The sequence below is a fragment of the Rhopalosiphum padi genome, chromosome 2, assembly GCF_020882245.1.
Source record: "Rhopalosiphum padi isolate XX-2018 chromosome 2, ASM2088224v1, whole genome shotgun sequence".
Classification (NCBI taxonomy): domain Eukaryota; kingdom Metazoa; phylum Arthropoda; class Insecta; order Hemiptera; family Aphididae; genus Rhopalosiphum; species Rhopalosiphum padi.
Window position 1 is genome coordinate 56,632,183 of NC_083598.1, and position 21,250 is coordinate 56,653,432.

Below are 21,250 nucleotides of genomic sequence, written 5' to 3' on the forward strand. Positions count from 1 at the left end.
AGTATCCGTAATAATCTATTTCAATATAATATGCAGACATTAAGATTAAGCGTTGAAGCATATATATGATAAGAAATAAGGATATTTGATATAGTTATTACCCGTGTAAGAAAGCAAAACCCACTACAATTTTTGACCCTGGTAGTGTAAACAATTTGAGCACTAAAAAAATTGTTATTCATTTTTTTAATGACAAATCGGTAAGTATCGTGTACAAGACGAAATTCTATAATGTATTGTTTATTTTTAAGAATTACTTCCTCAGCACAAACTTTGCTTACCGAGGGTGCTGCAATATTGTATTTATAATTGTAAAATTTGATGTAAAAACTTGTAATGTTACAATAAATAAATGTATTATTATTTGATTTATGAGGATCAATTATTGACCATTCTAATAAAAACCATGTAAGTTATCTATAGGCACAAATTTTAATACTTATTGGTAGTACAATACACCAGTATATACTGTTTTATCATTCTAAAATAATAGCTAATATAGGTTACTTATACTGAGTTATACGAGCACGATAAAATATATGAAAATTAATAATTATTGGTAGAATCGTTGAGGAAATTTGAGGAATAATAATTGTTAATTTTTATATAAATTAGTTTAAATTTTAAATTAATTTTCCAAGGCAAAACAAAATCTTAAATAAAGTATTAAGCAACAATAAACTATTACATTATTAGATATAGGTATACTTCAACGTTTGTTAAGTATAGGAATTATTTTTTATTTACTAAAAATATACTATTATTTTAATATTTATAGTGTACTTTACTTTTTACTGTATAATGTATTTAAATATGTTTATATTATTATAAACTAAATAATTTAAATTAAAAATATTTTATTTGTATACATAAATGTAATAATAATATGTCAATATTATATAGATTTATCTATAGATAAATATAAATAAATATTTTATTAATTACGTTTCTCTAAAATTTCAAATCCAATGTTATAAATTATAATACACTCATTAGTTATTTGACTATATTATATAGAGTATAAGACGCGTACCAATGTAGTAGCAGAGCTTATAGGGTGCCATAGGCGAAAATAATGTTTGAAGTTCGGGTTCAGAAGACTTAGTTCTATACTGAATTTCCAGTGTAAGTAGTTAAATAATTAGTTTTTTAGGGTGAGCTATAACAATTCTAGAGGGGGCTAAGTCCCCCCAAACCCCATCCTATTTGTGCCTATGTTGGGTGCTTAATTCACCAAGTATAATCAATAATTGTTAATTACTTATTTCGAAGGACTTGTAGCTCAAAAAAAATTATTAAAACTTAAGCTAACCAAACCTCAAACTATTTATTAATCATCAAATAACATTAGGTATACATATAAATATAAATATAATCATTGATTATAAATAGTATTTATAATCAATGAATAATGATATAACATATATAATATGTAATAATTAATTATGATTTGTAAATAAATAAAGTTTTTCAGACGTTATAGGACTCATTAGAAAAATGTTTAAACTTCTAAATCTAAATGCCATACAAACACCAAACTTGAGTTACGCTGCTACTAAAACGGTCTAATATATACGAATAATATAAAATAATTTAATATTTATTTATAATATAAATAATATATATTGTTAATAACAATTTTTTATAAGGTGAATGTTATCGAAGTTATGTGTAGACTGTAGACTACATATATTCTAATATTCAACTATTCAAAACATTTTTGAGCATTCAAATCAAGGTCAAAAAAAAATTACTTTTACTCAATAGGCTTTCAACTGTAAAGAAACAACGTAATAAACTACATATTAAAATGGTTAACCACCACGCATTCCGTTTGTCCCGAACTCCCGAACGACCTGAACTCCTGACTTGTCTGAACCAATGCATCTTGTAAATAAACACTTAACATCTATACCGGTTTAACAGAAAAATTTCGAGTAGTAAAACAGTGTATGTTACACGGACAAGCATGACGTATTGTATTTTGATATAAAAATTTAGAGTAGACATAAAGAAGACAGCGAAGTCCTATATGTATTAAACAATAAAGACTAAAGTTATGTTTTATACATTTATATATACATTTTGTTGACTGCAGACTACAGAGGGGTTGTAGGTTGTAGGTAATACTTATACAGTTATACATGCACTACAAATTACAATACTACATATCTAACTATTTTATACGTTTTTAATATTACTTCTTACTTCTTAGGCACACAGGCGACAGGCCGGTAATCGGTCAAGTCCTGAGACAAAAAGTCCGTTTTAAAAAAAGTTAGAAAAAATGTCCGGTTTCAGTTTTTATAGTCCGACAAAAAAAGTCCGAGCACATTTTTAATGTCGGACAAAAGTTCAAAAATACAAAATACTTTATATAATTAATATTTATTTAAAAAATTTTAAAATGTTTGTAGATATTTTATATTATTATATTTTTTTCTATTTTCTTATTTTCATTTATAATAATATAATTTATTACAACATATTAGAACAACAATATCAACATTTATTTGTTACTAAATACATTTTAACAAACAATGAATTTTTTTTTGTTTATAAACATGTCAATCTAAACTAAAACTAAAAAAAAAAATAGTATATCATAATCTAGTGGATTTCCATTATATTTTTGTTAGTTATACAAAAATATAATAATATGTGTACATTTTTAAATTTTTAATATAAATATTAATTAGGTATATATAAAATATTTTATATTTTCGGACTTTTTGTCTGACTATAAAAATTGAATCAGGACATTTTGTCCAACTTTTTTTAAAGCGGACTTTTCGTCCGCGATTCCGACAGGCCAGCTGTGTAGCTGTATAGGCTACAGAACATAACCTATCATGAGTACCACGAGTGTGTTGGGACAGCGTCTCAACAGGTACAAACAGAAAACGGGGGTCGTCTATGTAGGTAATTATATTCTTATAATATAAAATTGACTTATATAGCATACATAAAATGATATACTAACGAGTTTAAAGTTTAAACAACATTATGAATTTTTATAGACGTACATTTTTATTTTAACTATTATTATATCGTCGATGTGACGTATATATACGCTGGACAGTGTTTAAACATTTTCGAAATAATAAAATATAATATAATATGTTGGAAGAATAATAAATAGATATTTTCAATAAAGGCAATAATTATTTGAAGTCGTCATATTTGATCGTACACACTATGAACATACTTTTGGGGGTAGAATATGTTTAAAAGGATGGTTTTAATCGGTTTCAGAGGTAGGAAGACTCTCGCGACCCCCACTTTCAGCACTTCACTTATGAATTATACAATTTTGTGATGATGTGTACATTAGGCAAAACATAATATTATTATAATTATAATTATTAAAAGTATCTTAACGCAGACGTTTTAATGTTTCATGTATTGCGCTACGTATATATAGGTATTTAAAAACGCGGTATAATAATAATGTAATGTTATAATCTATATTATATGCGCGCGTCGGTCTGTAACGCCGTCTAGTATAATATATAGTGTCAGGGGGCTGGCCCACGCGCCCTTTCACGGCAATCCTTCTTTTTGTATGCGCGCGTATTCTCGCGCATTCATTCACTAAACAACAACAACAACTCCACCGCTTCCCCCCCCTCCCAGTCATGATGAGCGTATGGTGAGGAGGCGCTGTGCGCGGCGGCGGCGACCACTGTGGCAACGACTGTTCACTATTCAGTGTTCGCTAGTCGTTGTTAAATATATTTCAATGTTTGTACGACGATGGCGATGGTATGCGTATCGGACGTGTCACAGACCACGATAAGATTGCCAAAGAGTACCGTCGTCATTGATCGACACGAATGCGATTAAGGCGTGTACCCCAACACTCAAATAACCCCGTAAATCGGTGGCTTGACGAGCATAGGTATATTAATTTTTTGAACCGTTCACGCTAACCTCTAACGTGCAGCGGTGTTTCAGAAATCTCAAAAATTCGTTCAAAGAATTTAATTTTCCGATAAAACGAAGATATTTACGCGTACGACGGGTCGGCTGTAGCTAGTCTAGTCGTCTGGTGATCGGTCCCCGGGGCCGGGGCGCGCGCGCGGTCAGCTGGCCCGGCCGGCGCACGCGTGCACACTGCACGCAATCGTCGCGTAAACACGCGCGTTAGTACGGTGGCGGCGACGAGGCCGTGACCGACGAACGAAGCGGCGGTGGGTGATGACGGTTCGGCTCGGGTCGTCGGGGGTCGGGGAGAGCCGGGCGTAGTAAAATGTATACAACAACGGGATTTACTACAAAGTGTATATTCTATACATACTATTATTATTATTATTATTATTATTATCATCATCATCATCATCGTCGTCGTGCGCGCGCGCGTGTGCATGTGTGTGTTATTATGCGGAAGGTGTACACGGGGCGTGCGCGAGTAGTCCTTTGTGCGCGACTTAATGGTCGGCGGGTGTGTAGGACAGGGGAACTAAGTTGGCAGGCGGGTGGTCTCGACTGGCTCACGGCGCACGATCTGCCGCCGCTGCTGCTTGGTTTTTCACACATCTTCCCGGCGCGGATGACGGCCGACGCGACACAGTACGAGCACAGCGTTCGAACCGCACCGCACAAGATTGCGCTGCGCGAAGCCTCTTCTGTTGCTGCATTTCGTGGTGTTCTAATTGGGCCGGCGATTTAATTATTAAATACTATCTCGTTAATAATAATAATAATTTTGTCGTCACGCGTTTCTCCCGCTTCGTACCCATTATTCTCGTGTCTACCGGTCCCGGTGCAGTTCTCGTCGCAATAATCACACGAAGATCTGTGCCGGTCGTCGGCGGTCGCGTTATCATATTGTTATGATTGTCATCGTCGCAACGATCCCGTCGCCGGCGGACGGCTAATATCCGTGGCGCAGCACGACTGTCGAAAACCGGAAATAGCGGGCGCGCGCGACCCGGGAGGGGTTGGTCGACGACGGGTGGCGAATGATGCTTAAATTTGTCACGCACAAACTGAAGACTCACAGCCTCGAAGATCACCGAAGACCCTCCAAGGTAAATAATATTCCGACACCATCGGCTGTCTGCATTTACGACACACCAGTAGCAACGACCGGAGTTGTAGTATTACAGTATTGCTATTATTATTATTATTATTATTATTATTATTATTAGTAGTAGTAGTAGTAATAGTAGTAATAGTAGTAGTAGTAGTAGTAATAGTAGTAGTAGTAGTAGTAGTAGTAGTAGTAGTAGTAGTAGTAGTGTAGTAATAGTATTAGTAGTAGTAATAGTAGTAGTAAACACTAATAATGATAATAATATATTAAATATTACCGAGTTATTAGTACCTATATTGTTATTTTTTATTTTGATAACGCTCGCACAAAGGTTACCCCTTCCCCTTCGGACAGCCCCCCACCTGCCACTCGGTCGGTCATCCCCACTGTGAACAAAGGAACGCGCGCGCTCGTGTGTGCGTGACATTTTCTCTCCACCTCGGCCACCGCCACCGCTGATTCTCTTTCATTGTACGCGCGCGCGCGCTTGTGTGTGTTTGCGCGTATCCATCAGCTGATCGCGCGCGTAGGTACCTCACTGATAGTATGTGACCGCTGCCGCGGCGGCGCACTGTCTATTTTTAATCAAATACTATATTATTATTATTATTATTATTATTATTGCGTGCGTGCTCTACGCTACGTTACGATAACCGGTAACCGAGTACTCGTCGCGATAACAGCCGCCCGGTCCGCAGCATATTTTATCAAATACTATGTATCGTATAATATAGTATTTGATTTCATCCGCGTACGCCGTACGGACCGCGGCGTTTTTCGATTCCTTCCGTCGTGCACACGACGTCTCTCGCGTTTCACACGCAGTCCTTACTCCTTCCCCGACGATATCGCCATCGTTCGGTCTTCTGCGTGATAACACGACACCGATATACATAAAAATGTGTAATAATAAACACATTTAATCATGAAAATACAATGTACGATAGGTAAATATAGAACAATAATACCGCAATACATGATATACGGTCGTGGCGACGCGGCATATCCGGTTATCGCTTCGCTCGCCTACGCTTGTCGTAATGTTATTACTTTTTTTTTTCCCTGTCGAGTGTTATGACAATAATTAATATTTAATAATATAATATTATTGTCGCCTTTTCCCCTCCAACCGATCACCGAAGTACTCGTCGCCGCCGGTCGTCGCGTCGCACACGCAAATACGCGATTCGTCCGGTGGCCAGCGGCTAAGCACTTGCGCGAATCGCGTTCGGTTTCGTCGTCGTCGGACGTAGTGCGCGTGTTTTGTCGTCGCGCCGCGGTGGTCCTTCAATACGTTCGTCGAAAGTCCGTGAAGCCTTTTTTTATTGGACGCCGTTCGTTTTGCGACACAACCGGTACCTATAACATAAGTCATAACTTACACTTTACAGATCAAGAATTGGTCTAAGTCTTCATGACTTTCAGTACTTACACTGTTACATCTATCCATCAACGGTTTTTTGTCCGTCTGAATTGTTCCCGCGACTAGCACACATAGCGGTCAAGAGGACGTCGGCAGCAATTTTGTTTTCGCTTTCCGTCCCACGCGTGACATCACAAATCTGTGTTGTGGCTTTCGTGTTCGAGTAAATTCGCCTATTATCTGTGTTTGTAAGTTAGATTTTATACGATATTTCAATTTTTCAATGAGTATTTGTTATTTGTTATGTTTTACATGCTCGTGGCTTGCTTGTAATTTTAAATATCGCTGATGTTCTTGATAATACTTGGTCAATTCACTTTGCTATTAAAATTATAACAATACAAAATTGAGTCCTAACGTCATGCAAATGGTAAACCTCAAATTTGCCTCGTCGAGCGTGGGCCCGAAAGAGAAATTAAATAGTGCAACGACGTGCTCTTGATGAGATATTACAGAATACCTACCTACGTGTTTGTGTACACAAGTTTCGTCAATGGTAGATCATCGATCGACAATCAATTCGCAAATACTAGGAATTGTTTTATTGATAACTGTATGTTTGCAACGTTTTTCACAGTCGGTTTTCAGAGCATTGAAATCGCGTAAACGATTAACAAAATAATTCATCTAATTTTTAGATCCATTTTATTTCGTTGCCTTATCGTCTATATATTTTTGATAATGATATTGCTGTTTTAATCACAGACTTTACCTATCTAAATGAAAATATTACTTACATAATGTCTATTATAATAATATTATCTACTATTAAATTACTGTACAGTCTGTACATCATAATATCTTATCAGTTATCTATAGTTTTATGTTCTAAATGTGTTGTTTTTTTAAAATTATTTTACATTTATTCCTTCAAGTCCCCAAGATTTTATTACCTATTTTATATCTAGACCAGGTTATTGAATAGTATTGTTTTTGTGCTCATCGACTTTTGATGTTCAATTTTTTGTTCTATGGCAAGTAATTGTATTTTTATTTCAAAATAAATAAAACACCTTGGCTTCTTGTTATTATTAAAGTCTGTATGATATTATAATTATATTAGGACATACTGATTTTTCATTACAGAAATATTCTGTAAGTATTGTGACCATTGTGTTAATATATTTTAATGCTATAGTTTAGTGCTACTTATATTTGTTTGTTATCATTGGAGAATATTTTTTTAGATGTTTTTAATTTATTATAATTCACTTTTGTTCAAGTACACTATTTGAGTGCCCAACTTATTTTAAAACACTATTTTTCTGTACTTCTTAGTTTATCCTTAGATCTTATTAGGGGTTTACAATTTAATGTTTTGTGCTGTGTTGTTCTAATATTACATATTTTAATATTATTATTATTATTTATTATTTTAAAAAACATCACAATACTGAAATTTCAAAAAATCATATATTATACTCAAACTTAGAAAGATCTAGATATCAGCTATTATTTGAACAATATTAACAAAACATGTAGGTATTATAATTTAAATAGGTATTAAAAAATATTACAAAATAGGTACTATTATTTATGCTACTGATGAATGATATCATAAATTCATAACGAGTTACATGATAATTAATAATATTAAAAATAATAATGTTTCTAACCAATTTAATATCAGTTGGAAAAATGTAAACCATAATTTACTGTCATCATTATTTTTAATACCATATTAGATATGAACCTAATAAAAATTCATACGAGTTTCAATGATTACTATTAGTTATTCACAATACTATATATTATTATCATTTTGATCAACAATACATGGATTTAATGTTTCAGTAATTAATTTCTTTGCATAGTAATTCATAAATTACTGTAAAGTATTTATATTTTAATGTACCATGCATTTATAATATATTTACCTATTCTTTAGGAAGGTATTTATAAGAAATAAGAATTAACTGTTTTGTGTACCTACCTAATTATTAATATTTAAATAAATTGATAATACTAATTACCAAGGTATCTCATAAAAAATGTTCTTAATGATTACATATTTAAGATTTAGTACTTAGTTAAACATTTTATTTTTAATACTTGTTTACTACTACTTTAAAGGTTAATAGTTTTGCCATATTATCTACTATAATTTATATTTAATTTTATACTTTTTTTTAACATAAAACTTATGTTAACAATTTATTTAATATTTAGGCACATTTATTACTAAAAATATTATTTTGTGTAGCTTATTTCAGTATATTTAGAATAAAATAACTTAATTTTAATACAAACAAATTGTTAAATATTTGCTTGGTCAATTGATTATTTTTGAAATTTAATTATTACCTATATATTTCCACAATATGACATTTATTTGGGATTTTAAGATGTATAAATGTTTACTCATATGTACTAGGTAGGCATTAAACTTGTGTTAGTTAACCAACAATTGAAATAAATTAGTTTTTTATTCCTATATGGCTATATAAATGTGAAATGTAAATAATAAAATACTTATTTATAAATAATTGATCATTAATAAGTATTATTAGTTTTTCTTATTGATGAAAATGGAAACTATTATTAGCTATTTTACTTTTCCTTATTGTCCATTGTATCTTATTACTATTTATTGTGTTATATCTAATAATAGTATATAAATATATAATACTATATATAGTAATTGGCATAGTTGTTATTTTGTTGTATTCATAAAATGTAAATATTATGTTTTTTTATTTTTTACCAATATTTTTAACTAGATAATTTAAATTATTTATATAGCCATATGTCATGATTTACTATGATATGATATTATGTTTTTAGTGTTTTTACCATATTTTTTCATTCTTCATAACATGCCTTTATGGCTTTATCAAACACCATTATTATTATTATTAATATTATTTATATTATCATCTTATAGCTTAATAAAATTAATTAATTGAATTTTAATCCTTTTAAAAGATTTTTTTATCTATACAAATTATTTTATATTTAGATATTAATGTTTTGTGAATAACTATAATAGTTTACTTCTTCTTTTTAGTTAAAAACTGTTGACCACGATTCTGGCACAGAGTCTGACGACGAACACAGTCCTGACAGGGAACCTAAAAGTACAAAACAAGGAGTACCTGAATCTACTCGATGTAAGTTTAAAAAAGTTTAAATTACTGATTAAATTTGATAATTTATTTTAGAATATTCTATTATATTTACTTAAAATGTTTATAGTTTACTATTTAATTAATGAAACAAAATACGCAACTGAGTTCTTTATTTACCATGAATGTGAATGTGATTTAAAAATTGTTTATAACAAAAACTAAATTCTATATTGTCTTATAATATTATGTTAGTGATACACTCAGTATTTTATATTTTAATTACTGATAAATTGTAGCCTGGCAGTTTGATATATTTTTAGTATCTATATCGTTTTATTAATATATCATTTGCCAACATCATAGTGTACAAATATATTTATTGGAAATTTTTTTACATTCTTGATTACATTTTTTTTATAAATTTATCATTTTGTATCCTACCTATTACCTAGACAATAAAATACTATAAATATTTCAATTATTGATCTAACCTAGTGTATAATAAGCAAAAATATAATTAAAATAATGAATGCATACATGCGTTTATTATTTACTATATAATGGGTAATGAGATATTTTATATTTCATAAAATAATTCTTTCTTAAAATGTTTGCATTAAATTTATGTTTAATTAATTAGTAGGTAGAGGCAATGAATTGATTAATTTCAAGTATAAGTAAGTAAATGCTTCAAGCTTATTATGGTTTAAATTAAGACATAACTAAAAAATATTTTAAATAATTTTTTTTTTAAGATTTTACAAAATAATTGTATTTAAAATATTTTAAAAATGGTTAAAATGTTTATTTAAATAGTAAACTAGTAGTTAGGTACCACAATTTGAGTAATTTTAAATAAATATAATTATAACAATAATAATAATAATAAAGTTGTCACAATTTAAAATGAAGATAATATTTTAAAAACCTCATTTTTTATATTTTAATGTATAATAAACTATAATATCTATATATTATATATATTTTTTCCTTCATATTTTGAAGATTGTTGAAGCATGAAAGGTTCTTTTTTAATGTGTGTTTGCATATTTGCCATGCTCTCATAGGAGTACCATACCTATACTCTTTGCAACACTTGACCTAACTGACACAAAAGAACTGTTCTGCATTCTCAATCATCCCTCTACGATTATTTCACTTCTACTCAACGCTATTCATTTTGCTAACACCCGTTATTATTATTTTTTTTTATTCCTCTTTTTTTAATTAAACTCTCAAGTACCTAAGTGTATGTATGTACACCATACAGTGTACTCTTGCTTTATCCATCTATTAAAATACTATATAGTTGGATGTAGGTATTATGCTAAATGTGTATTTATACTTTTCATTTTGCATTACTATTGTTAATAATAAATAATGATCATTGTCAATTAATTTATTTTTAAAATACATTTTTAAACTAAACAAAGAAAAATTTTTGTAGTTTGAGTATTTATTTATTAGTTTGTAATAAATGCATTTAATTTTGTGTAAAAAAGCTGAATAGGAATAAAAGATAAAGTGATTAGGCTCGAGCATTGAACACATTGCACATACATATTATTATAGTATATTGGAAAACTTAAAACTGGAGTTATATTGCTATCAATTAAAGGTTTCACTGAAAAAACAAACTTGATAAATTTGTTATTTATTAACTAAATAAAATTATTTCATGGGAAAATACAATTTTATAGGAATTACTTTTATTATAATAAATTAGGAACATTTTTTATTATAGTAATGGAGAACATTGGGAGTGAAGATATGGTTGGTGATATGGAACCTACAAGGTCTTCAAGCAGTGGTCGCAGTAGTGTTGCAACTCCTGGTCCTTCCCCATATTTCTTAGATTCTGCTTTACCTAGTGACTGTGATCAACATAGTTCTGAAGAAGAACTAGAAGTTATAAATAGTAATCCTGAAGCATTATTGCAAGTTGAATTACCTACACCAGATCCAGATGAAGCAAATTCCTGCGGTGTTCCTGAAAATTCTGTAGCACCATTAGCTCGTAAACGTTGTCGATCTGCTAGTGAAGCTGGATGTGGAAACACAATAGCTGTAAGCTGGTCAGGATCATCTGATGATGAAGTACAAGGACTTATGTCAACCAGACCAACTCCATTAAAATTTTGTGCATCACCTCCATCTCATGTGCACAAACCAGGACAGTGTACTATATCCTCTTCACCACCTTTAAAACTAGTACATTTGTCACCTAGGCAATCTGTATCTTTGCCAAACTCTTCTCCACGTAAACGACACAGACAAAGGCACCATCCTACTCGTAATGTGCAGAGGCCTTGTTTAGACTTCGAAAAAATGCAACAGGTACAAATATGGATTTATTATTAGCTACTAAGTATATTTAAGAGTTTGAAACAAACAAAATATCTATTAATATTTAATTTTCTACTAAATAACAATTTTGTTTTAGTTTAGAAACAACTAAGTAGGTACTTATTACTTTTATAAACATTATAATAAATAATAATCAAGTCTGCATTTCAAAAATATTTTTAAATTTTATTTTTTATTTGATAGATAGGTAGATTGGTAAACATAAAAAGTATTTTGATCAAGAATATTTGTATTACAATTTACAAAGAAAATTCAGTTAGTCTTAATAAATATGTAGCCATTAATCATTATTATTAGTGATGTATAATGTATATATTTTTATTTATTTATTTAATAATAATAACGGGCAGAGCCCAATTTGTACAATTTTGTTAAACAGAAGAATTATCACAATAATAATAACATTTACTATGTTATATAATATGGTTGTGTTTACAAAAAAATCTTTTTCTATGTACACTAGTGTACATAAATACAATTTTAATAATTTGCAATAAAAATTAACACTTATGCGTCAGTAAAATTATTTTTCTAAGTATATTATCATCATGAATCATGACAAATAGGTACTATATAGTAAATATGATATATTATGTTTGGATTTCCTTATTAAATTGTTAATTATTTTATGTTATTTTGATAGTCATTGTATTTAAATATATTTTATTTTTTTTTTTATCGAACATACCCCTTGGAAATAGCAACTATCTAGATAAGATAAGATATTATTAATGGCGTATTTAGGTCGCCTTGGCCTGCCCTTATCGCTAAATTTGATGGTGGCGATTGAGCGATTCGGCTAATGATCCCGAAAGTTTAGAATTTTCTCTTTCCTGGGTATACCGGCTGATCCATTTATTGTAACTTGTAAGATACGCATGTGTTACGCCGAATTTATGAAATTGACGATTTCATGAATTCGGCGTAACATATGCATTATTTAAAACACTATTAACGTTTGTGGATATTTTTTTTTTATTTTCCATCGTTATCATTTTTTAATTTTTTTTAACGACAAGGCGAATTTTTAATTTATTATTCCAAAGTAGAATTTTCTGAAGTATTTCGATTTATAATAATCGAATTTGGATGTATAGTTTTTAAGTTTTAAGTATTTAAACTTTAAACTTTTTTTAAAACTTAAATGATTAACGGAGTGGAGTGGTTCAAAGGTACCATGCAAAATGCTGGTTCACTACTCCGCTCATCTAAACTTTAAATATTTGTAACTAAATATACTACTATTACTACTTGTTCGAAATTTGATTTTTATTGATTAAAATATACCAAATAATATTTTTCTTCATAATATGAAATTATAAATGTATGTTGTAACTAAAAAGAGTAAAATTTTTTATAAATTATTACGATAAAAATATTGAAAAATATTATTTCTTTCCAAAGTTGTTGTTTTGTAACGTGATACATGATAATGTGTTCTCCATTTTTCACAACTCAGATTATTTGCAATTAAACTATACGTGTTTTTCGGTTACCAGTTTACCACTATACTTTATTAAAATAATCAATTAAAAGAAAAATTGATATTTACTTAATTTAATAGAATTTGGTAGACTTAAAAACAGAGGTTCTTCACGGTACTTAGACAGTACTATTCTACTATAGTGAGACAGGCTATGTGCATGCTCGGGCTGAAAACTGTCCACACAGCGAATCCTTTGAACCGCGTGACTGTGTTTGTTCACACAATTTTTTCACTTACTTGACTAACTATATACAGTAATATTATCGTGATCATGAAATATAACTTACATTTGTATAAACCACCAAGGGTTCACAACGAATAACTTCAAATGATGTTAAAGAAATATTTTCAAAAACTTGAGTATTTTCTGATATAATACATATCTTACGTTAAATGGATCATCCCATATGTATTCTGCATTTAGTTAAAATGTATTTAATATTGATACGAATCCCGTAGGTAGTACATATCGAGTCATCATCTTTTAACAATAAGGAAAATTGTTTGATATATTTTTGTGTGGTCATTTCTGAGTTTTATCATTATTATTTATTACTTAAAATCTTCAGAACAACTCGAGTGGAAAGGACTAATGTTTATTATTTTATTAAGTTCAGTAAAATGAGATATAACTATGTAAGATAATATTGTTGGTTATAATTGTGCATTTATTTATTTTCTTAAGGTAGGTATATCTCTTAGTATGACGATTTGACAAATGGATGACTGTGTGAATAAAATTGCACTTTTGGCGTGTTCATTTTCATTTATATATTATAGGTTAGGCTTAAAATTAAGAGAGATTATGGAAGGATGCTTAGGTTATAATTTATAACTTTGTTATAAATTCTCAGAATTAGACTTGAACGATAAATCGATCGGAAGCCAGAGTTATGCTTATTCTTACTAGTTATTTATACATTCCTAATCTTGTAATATATTGTGTTTAATAAAAACGTATTTCTATAAATATATTTTTGTCTGTAAAAATAAATGTATACCTACTAAAACTACTATAGAAATATGTAATATTTTGACATTCTTATTTAAGGCATTTTTTTAAACATAGTATAACTACCTATTTGAATATCTATATTATTCATCAATTGTATTTATTATAATTTTATACTTTTCTATACTTCATACCTGTGCTGTTTGTGTATAATGTATACGTTTACAAAATGTATGCAGTACATAATCATAGAGCATATAATATATATATATATATATGTAAGGTAACTGGATGTTTAAATTCTTATCGTGATTTTTCACGTGTATTGCTCTTTTGATTATTGATTAATGTACAATTATAATATTTTTATTTTATAAACTAATGTCTTGGCAATTGGAAAAAATTAACTTTACATAATATTTAAATTTTAAAATTATTCCCAATTCAAATAAACCACATGTGCTGCGAGTTCCATTTTTATTTGTAGAGTTTAGTGTTGACTATGTAACCGCAAGTACGATGTACTTATATATATGTACATTTAAATTCTAGCATGTAAAGTAATTGTATTCTCTAAAGTATTAAAGTTGATTGGTTTGTACTTCGTAGTAATATATATTCTTTTAAGCCATAATATTACATTTTTTCTTTTCTGGTAATTTTAATAATTGTACATATAAACTTGTTTGTACAAAAAAATAAAATAAAAATAAATATAATTTCATGATCATGTTATACACGTTCTCACGCATACATTGAGTAACACGGTAGCGTAGGTAGAAATGGTTATAATGGGACGAAGAAAAAATGTAAGTACATATTAACAAATTATGGAATATTATATTAAAAATCCACTCGAATGATGTATATATTATATTTACTACTAAGTCTAGTTATAAATGTAAAATTACTATCGGGAATTTACTAAAATTAATATTTACTGGCCTGGTGATTATATTACGTATATATTATGGTAGGTTTATGTCTAGGTAGATAGAAGTCGTACATACCAATCATACCATAATTTATTATTTGAACAAATTTTTGATGAACTCGAAAAGGACTTGAAATAGATATACATATCATAAAAATTTTCAAGTGTCATTATTTTGTTACGTTTAAGTTAAAATGCCAGGTTGTTGATTTATTATATAAATATATGACTCATATGCATAATATTACGTTGACATGTATTTACTATTTTTTATGACTAATTTATAGATACTAAAATAATAAGTCTTTTATTTTTTTTTGCAATTTTGTGGTGACTAGTGTTTATTACTATTATATAATTTATTTGTTATTATTATAGTAATTATTATATTAAGTATTAGCTATTATTATTATTTATTAGCCTATTTAATTTATAATTAAGTGTAATTAAAAATAATAGTTAAAAACATATTGATCTTAGCTAGTACGCAAGACATGTTTTAAAATAATTTTTTCTTTTAATGATAGCTAGGTTAAGTATTTTAGAATATTCAATATACTTGGTATATATTACTGAAGCTAGAGTGTTAGATAAGATTTCAATATTTTTTTTGTGATGTGTACAACTTGCATTACAATAAAGTATAATATAGGTTAGGTTGTGTTTAATTTATACTGGCTATTTTACAGGACAAAATTGTATAAACAAAAAAAAAAAAAATACAAATGTTGGCTATTTTTCCCAATGATTCGCTACCACTATCTTCTTCTTTTTGAAACACCCTTGAGTTATTCTGTTATTGACTTCGCTTGTTGGATTGGATGTTTATAGGAAGTCGTTAAAGATAAAACAACTGAAATAATATAATATTAATCAAATTCGTTCAAAAACAAAAAAAATGTAAATGTAAAATTGCATGCGTTTTTAAAATACAAATGCTTAATTGAGATGTATTTAATATATAATATACATATTGGAATATTATGTACATTCTTACGTTGCATATTCTTTCAAAAATCGATTGTTAATCGTTATTATGTGGGTGAGTGCGTGCTTGCGTATTTTATTAAAGTATAAACCATTGTTTTTTTTTAGTTTACAAGCCAAAGAAGAGTATAAGTATTTTATTATTAGGTTGTCCCCTCCGCCTAACTACGTGCTATTAAAAACAGTATACTACTATTATTACTACTACTATTACTGCTACTACGATACTACTACTACTACTACTACTACTACTACTACTACTACTATATTACAACTCTATTCATTTCCTCTCCGAGTATTTTGTGTAATGTGAATTAGACTGTGTTAGAAGTAAACAAGTTTTTGAAGGTCACCTTTCCCGCTATTTTTACTCGACCGAACTCATACTCACGCGCCTGCAAGCCATACACACACACACACACACAGATTATTTGTATTGTGTTTTGAAAACGTCGGTGGTCCGAGTAGTCTTGGAATCTTTTGGTGCCGGACAAACGGCGTCGACGTCTTTCTCCTCTCTTCCCCCTCTTTCCCGCCTACTTAACACCCGTCAGACGACGATCACACATTCCTTTACTATATTTTACTACCACGATCCAAGACCCGGTTATTCTTACTATATTATTATATTATACTGCACACTATCCATATATCTATTGCATTATTGTAATGCAGCTGCCACGATTGCCAACCGCCCATTCAACAATATAATATCTCAAACTACTACAGCTATAGCTGTACGTAGAATTGTAATATTATATTATTATATTTTTCATAGTGGTAGAAAGTAAGGGGGATTTTTTTTAAATATTTTTTGTAAAACATAATATAATATCAGTTCAAAACATTACGATCATGTATTGCGTAGTTTTGTATAGTGTACTTCAGGAGTGCTGTTGCATTTATTTTTACGCCTATATTGTTACATATTGTATTTTTCGATATTTCTATACGAGTTGTTGATAGAATACAATATTATACAATAATCTATATATTGTAAATTGTAATAAATAATATGTATTAGGTATATATAAAGATAAAATACGCCCTAGTAGTTTTTTTTGGTAAAAGTAAAATACTATAATGTCACTATATAATAAACATATATATTATCACTATGTCTACCTAAGAATATTGTAAATTAAACATTTTATAAACCTATATTTTGTACTAGGTATGATAGGTTTCGTAAACCTTAAACATATATATATATTATAACTTAATATAAGGTACACTATTACATTATTATAAAAATAATTTTATATTTCGGTAATTTAAATTGTCGTTACAATTCTTTGTTGTATTTATATTTTTTGATATTTGATATGATAGTAAACTTTAGTGGAACTTTATACGGAATGCAGAATAATTAACTAGGTATATTGTTTATAATAGGGTCTCTAACATAAAAAATGTGTTTGCACTTAGTGGTATTAAAGCTATATTACATGTAAATATGTACCTATATTCATGAATTATGTGTAGGTGTATTGTACTGAAGAATAAAATTATTTTAACACTTATATTATGTATTAAAATAAAAACGAGTAATTACACCGTTTTCAATTATATTGTTAAAAAGAATAATTATTAATGCTTATTCGAAATAAATTAATATTAAATTACGAAGATAGACAGTTAAATTAAATTTAATCATCGATTTCAGTCTGTGAACGTGAAAATTTAAATCAATCATTTTTATTCAATTTTATTTTATTTTTTGTTGATACTATTATTATACTTCTACCAATTAATTTAAGAATCGTCCAATAAGATAAAAAATATAAGGAATATATTAGGAAAGTATTTATATTAATATTAGGTAGGTACTTATTATCATATTTATACTTAATTAAAATTATTATCATTAAATATTTCTTAAGTTTATCGCGCACGTGGTTAATACCCCTATTTAGTATATATATACTTAAACGAATTATATTTTTTGTAGCAAAAATAATTTTTCACAAAAATGACAAGTAAAATATTATTGGATATTCATAAAATTTATATTTGTATTACCATGTTTATACATAGGGTTTTAAAATTTCATGAAATATTTCATTTCAATGAAAAAAAAATTATTAGATCTAAAAAAGTTTATAGTCGCGTCAACTTGCAATTGAACATTTTTAAAAGTTGGTTTATTGTATGAAACAAAGAAAATATGTATGGTAATAATAATAATAATAATAACAAATTAATAAGTGATAAGTACTAGGGCTCGGAAGTTGTTGTGTTTGCATGTTTTTGGACTATTAGATTTTTGTTTAGTAAGCGTAAGCTAGAAATTTTTTCCTAGACACTACGAAAAAAATTTCAAACATTTGTAGTTCATATTTTCGCATATTTATTATCAATATATTCTGTGTATAATAAATATATTATTTCTATTTTCTAATCATCTATAACTGAACATGTTTAAAAGAACAAAAAATATTATCCAATATTCCAAGAAGAGTGAAATTTTCAATTTTGAAATACATGTATTGAAATTGAAAAATCTCAAGTGAAATATTTAAAATTTAGAACCCTATTTATACCTATTGAGTCTTATTTTAATTTATATAAATTAATTTAGCATAGGTATTATACAAAAGTCAATAAAAAAAACATGTAAATATTCTAGTAATGTGACTAGCTAAAAAAATGTAGAATTATATAATATCCAACAATAAGTGAAATGAGGTGTGTTTACTGTATACACAGGAAAAATGTATGATATATTTTGAGAGTTTATTTTTATGTTTTACTGTGATAACTTCCGTAGAAAGAATATTTATAACTTATACCTTAAACCCATGTAATATAATATTACATTTTACAGCAATTTTAATATAACATTTTATTCATCATTGATTTATGTTTATATTGTGTAGTAGGTAATATTAATTTAAATAAAATATTAACATTCAACATAAACTTATGTGCCTATCATTGTTTTATCATTTTAAAAAATTGATTCGATATGCCTAATTGTGCGTAGACTATCTATTATTGATCGATTTAATAACTTTTTGATTGATTTTATTAAAATAATACACAAACAATAAACATATATACTATATACTACCTATGGTAGGTACACATTATTAATTTATAATCGCCTATATAAACATTTAATTAATATATACAAAAAAATAATTTTTTAAACATTTATCTATCCATCTCAGTTTTTATTAGTTATCATTTATCTACGTAGCTTACATAATATTATATTAAAAACATTTTGTATGATTTTATTGTAGCTAAACTCATTTTTTTTGTTCTTATTAATTAAGAATTATCTTAACGATGGCTATGAATACTGATGAGTGATTATATTATACGTAAATGTTATTAATTATGGACTTTGAAGTTGAATCACAGAATAAATAAATTAAATACAGAATATTCTGTAGTCGAATTATGGTATTTTTTTTACCTTTGGGTATGTTAATGAAAATATCTTGTAAAATAATATTTTTATTAATTTCCCTTTGTTTATTTACTTTGTCAATTCAAATATAATTTTAATCATTTTTTAGTTAATTTATTTTTGTTTTATTTATATCCAAGGTTAGGACTTAAATCCAACTGAGAAATAAATTGTAGCTTTAAGGCTTAAAGCGAAGATAACTGTATATTTTTATAAAATTTTTTTAATAAGTTAATTATCTACTTGAGATTACATAATTTATAGGTTCAATTTTTCGTAAAGTTCATTATGATGTATTATGTAGTTAATGAATAATTGTATAGTTTATTTAGTTTAATTAAATAGAATATTTAATTAAGAAAATCATACGATTCAAAATATTACTATTTACACAAATGAACATTTAAATGATTTTATATTTATTATATGGTAAATACTATTGTACTATAATTTCGTATACTTGAATTGTGTTTAATATGCGTTTTTAAACAATTAAATTCTAATACCCATACTTGTTGACCTTGTACTCGTACATATTATAAACGTTTACGAATATTTTTGATAATTAAATAAATAAGAATTAAAATAGTCTTGAACTTTATAAAAAATTAATTGACCAAAATTAAAAATACTGTAATATTCGAAAAAAAGTTTCGTACCTATTCTTATTTTATTGAGTTAAAATTATCAATTATTGTTAGGAATAGAGATTACTGAACATTTTTTTTCGAATGAGATAAAAAACAGTAGTTTAGCTGTGTATATTTTTTATTTGTATAATGTATTTTGTGTTTATGATCTAAAATTAAAATTATTAATTTATTAAATATATAATTTAATTGAAACTGTTATATTTTTTTACAGCTTAAATCGTTGTCAGCAACTTCGTGGAGGCATACCAGTAAAGACCACAGTGGCGAATTGTCAGTGTACTGCTGGTGATTCCATATGATAAAACTGTTGTTTATATATTTTTCCTTCTTTTTCAATTTTTATTTTTACCTAGAAAGGCTGTATTAATAATGTTTAAATCGTTAAGTTCGCCATAATTTACTATTTTTGGCCAATTTATTTGTGTGTTACGGTCCTGGGCCACGTGTTAATTTAACAATACTTTACTACATAGCATTCAAAATGTGGTACGTGGTTCTTTAGGCGGCCTTATGCAACATGAAATTAAAATTAAAATTTTAAATTTTAATAAAACTGAGTCAGTTTATTGAATTATTTTATATATGTTTTATTATTATTATTTATCTTTGTGCTTTGCTAGTCTGTAACATTCACCTACAACAGAAAACCAATTCTTATAATGTGTTTGCATTTGTATATACATACCTCAAATGGTACACTCATATGTCTCATTAACTATTTTTGTATCATCATTATTCATTATTTAGTTATTTAGTACCCACATATATACATATATGTATATATTTTTATTATTAATATGTTAAAAAGTACGATTATTATTAATATTTAAACGATACTTAGTTAGGTGAAATTTACTCAAGTGTCATCATAATTTTATTAAGTTTTAATACATATAACTATATATTATATATATATACATATTT

At 28.0% G+C, this 21,250-nt stretch overlaps 1 protein-coding gene across 1 annotated transcript; it reads left to right on the forward strand.

The window, feature by feature from the left end:
* Positions 1-4,420: 4,420 nt before the first annotated feature.
* Positions 4,421-20,905, forward strand: LOC132919877 (uncharacterized). The gene is made up of 4 exons (XM_060981779.1): positions 4,421-5,033; positions 9,469-9,571; positions 11,274-11,866; positions 20,538-20,905. The coding sequence occupies exons 1-4, from the start codon at positions 4,965-4,967 to the stop codon at positions 20,613-20,615; spliced, it is 843 nt and encodes a 280-aa protein (XP_060837762.1). The 5' UTR covers positions 4,421-4,964; the 3' UTR covers positions 20,616-20,905.
* Positions 20,906-21,250: the final 345 nt, after the last annotated feature.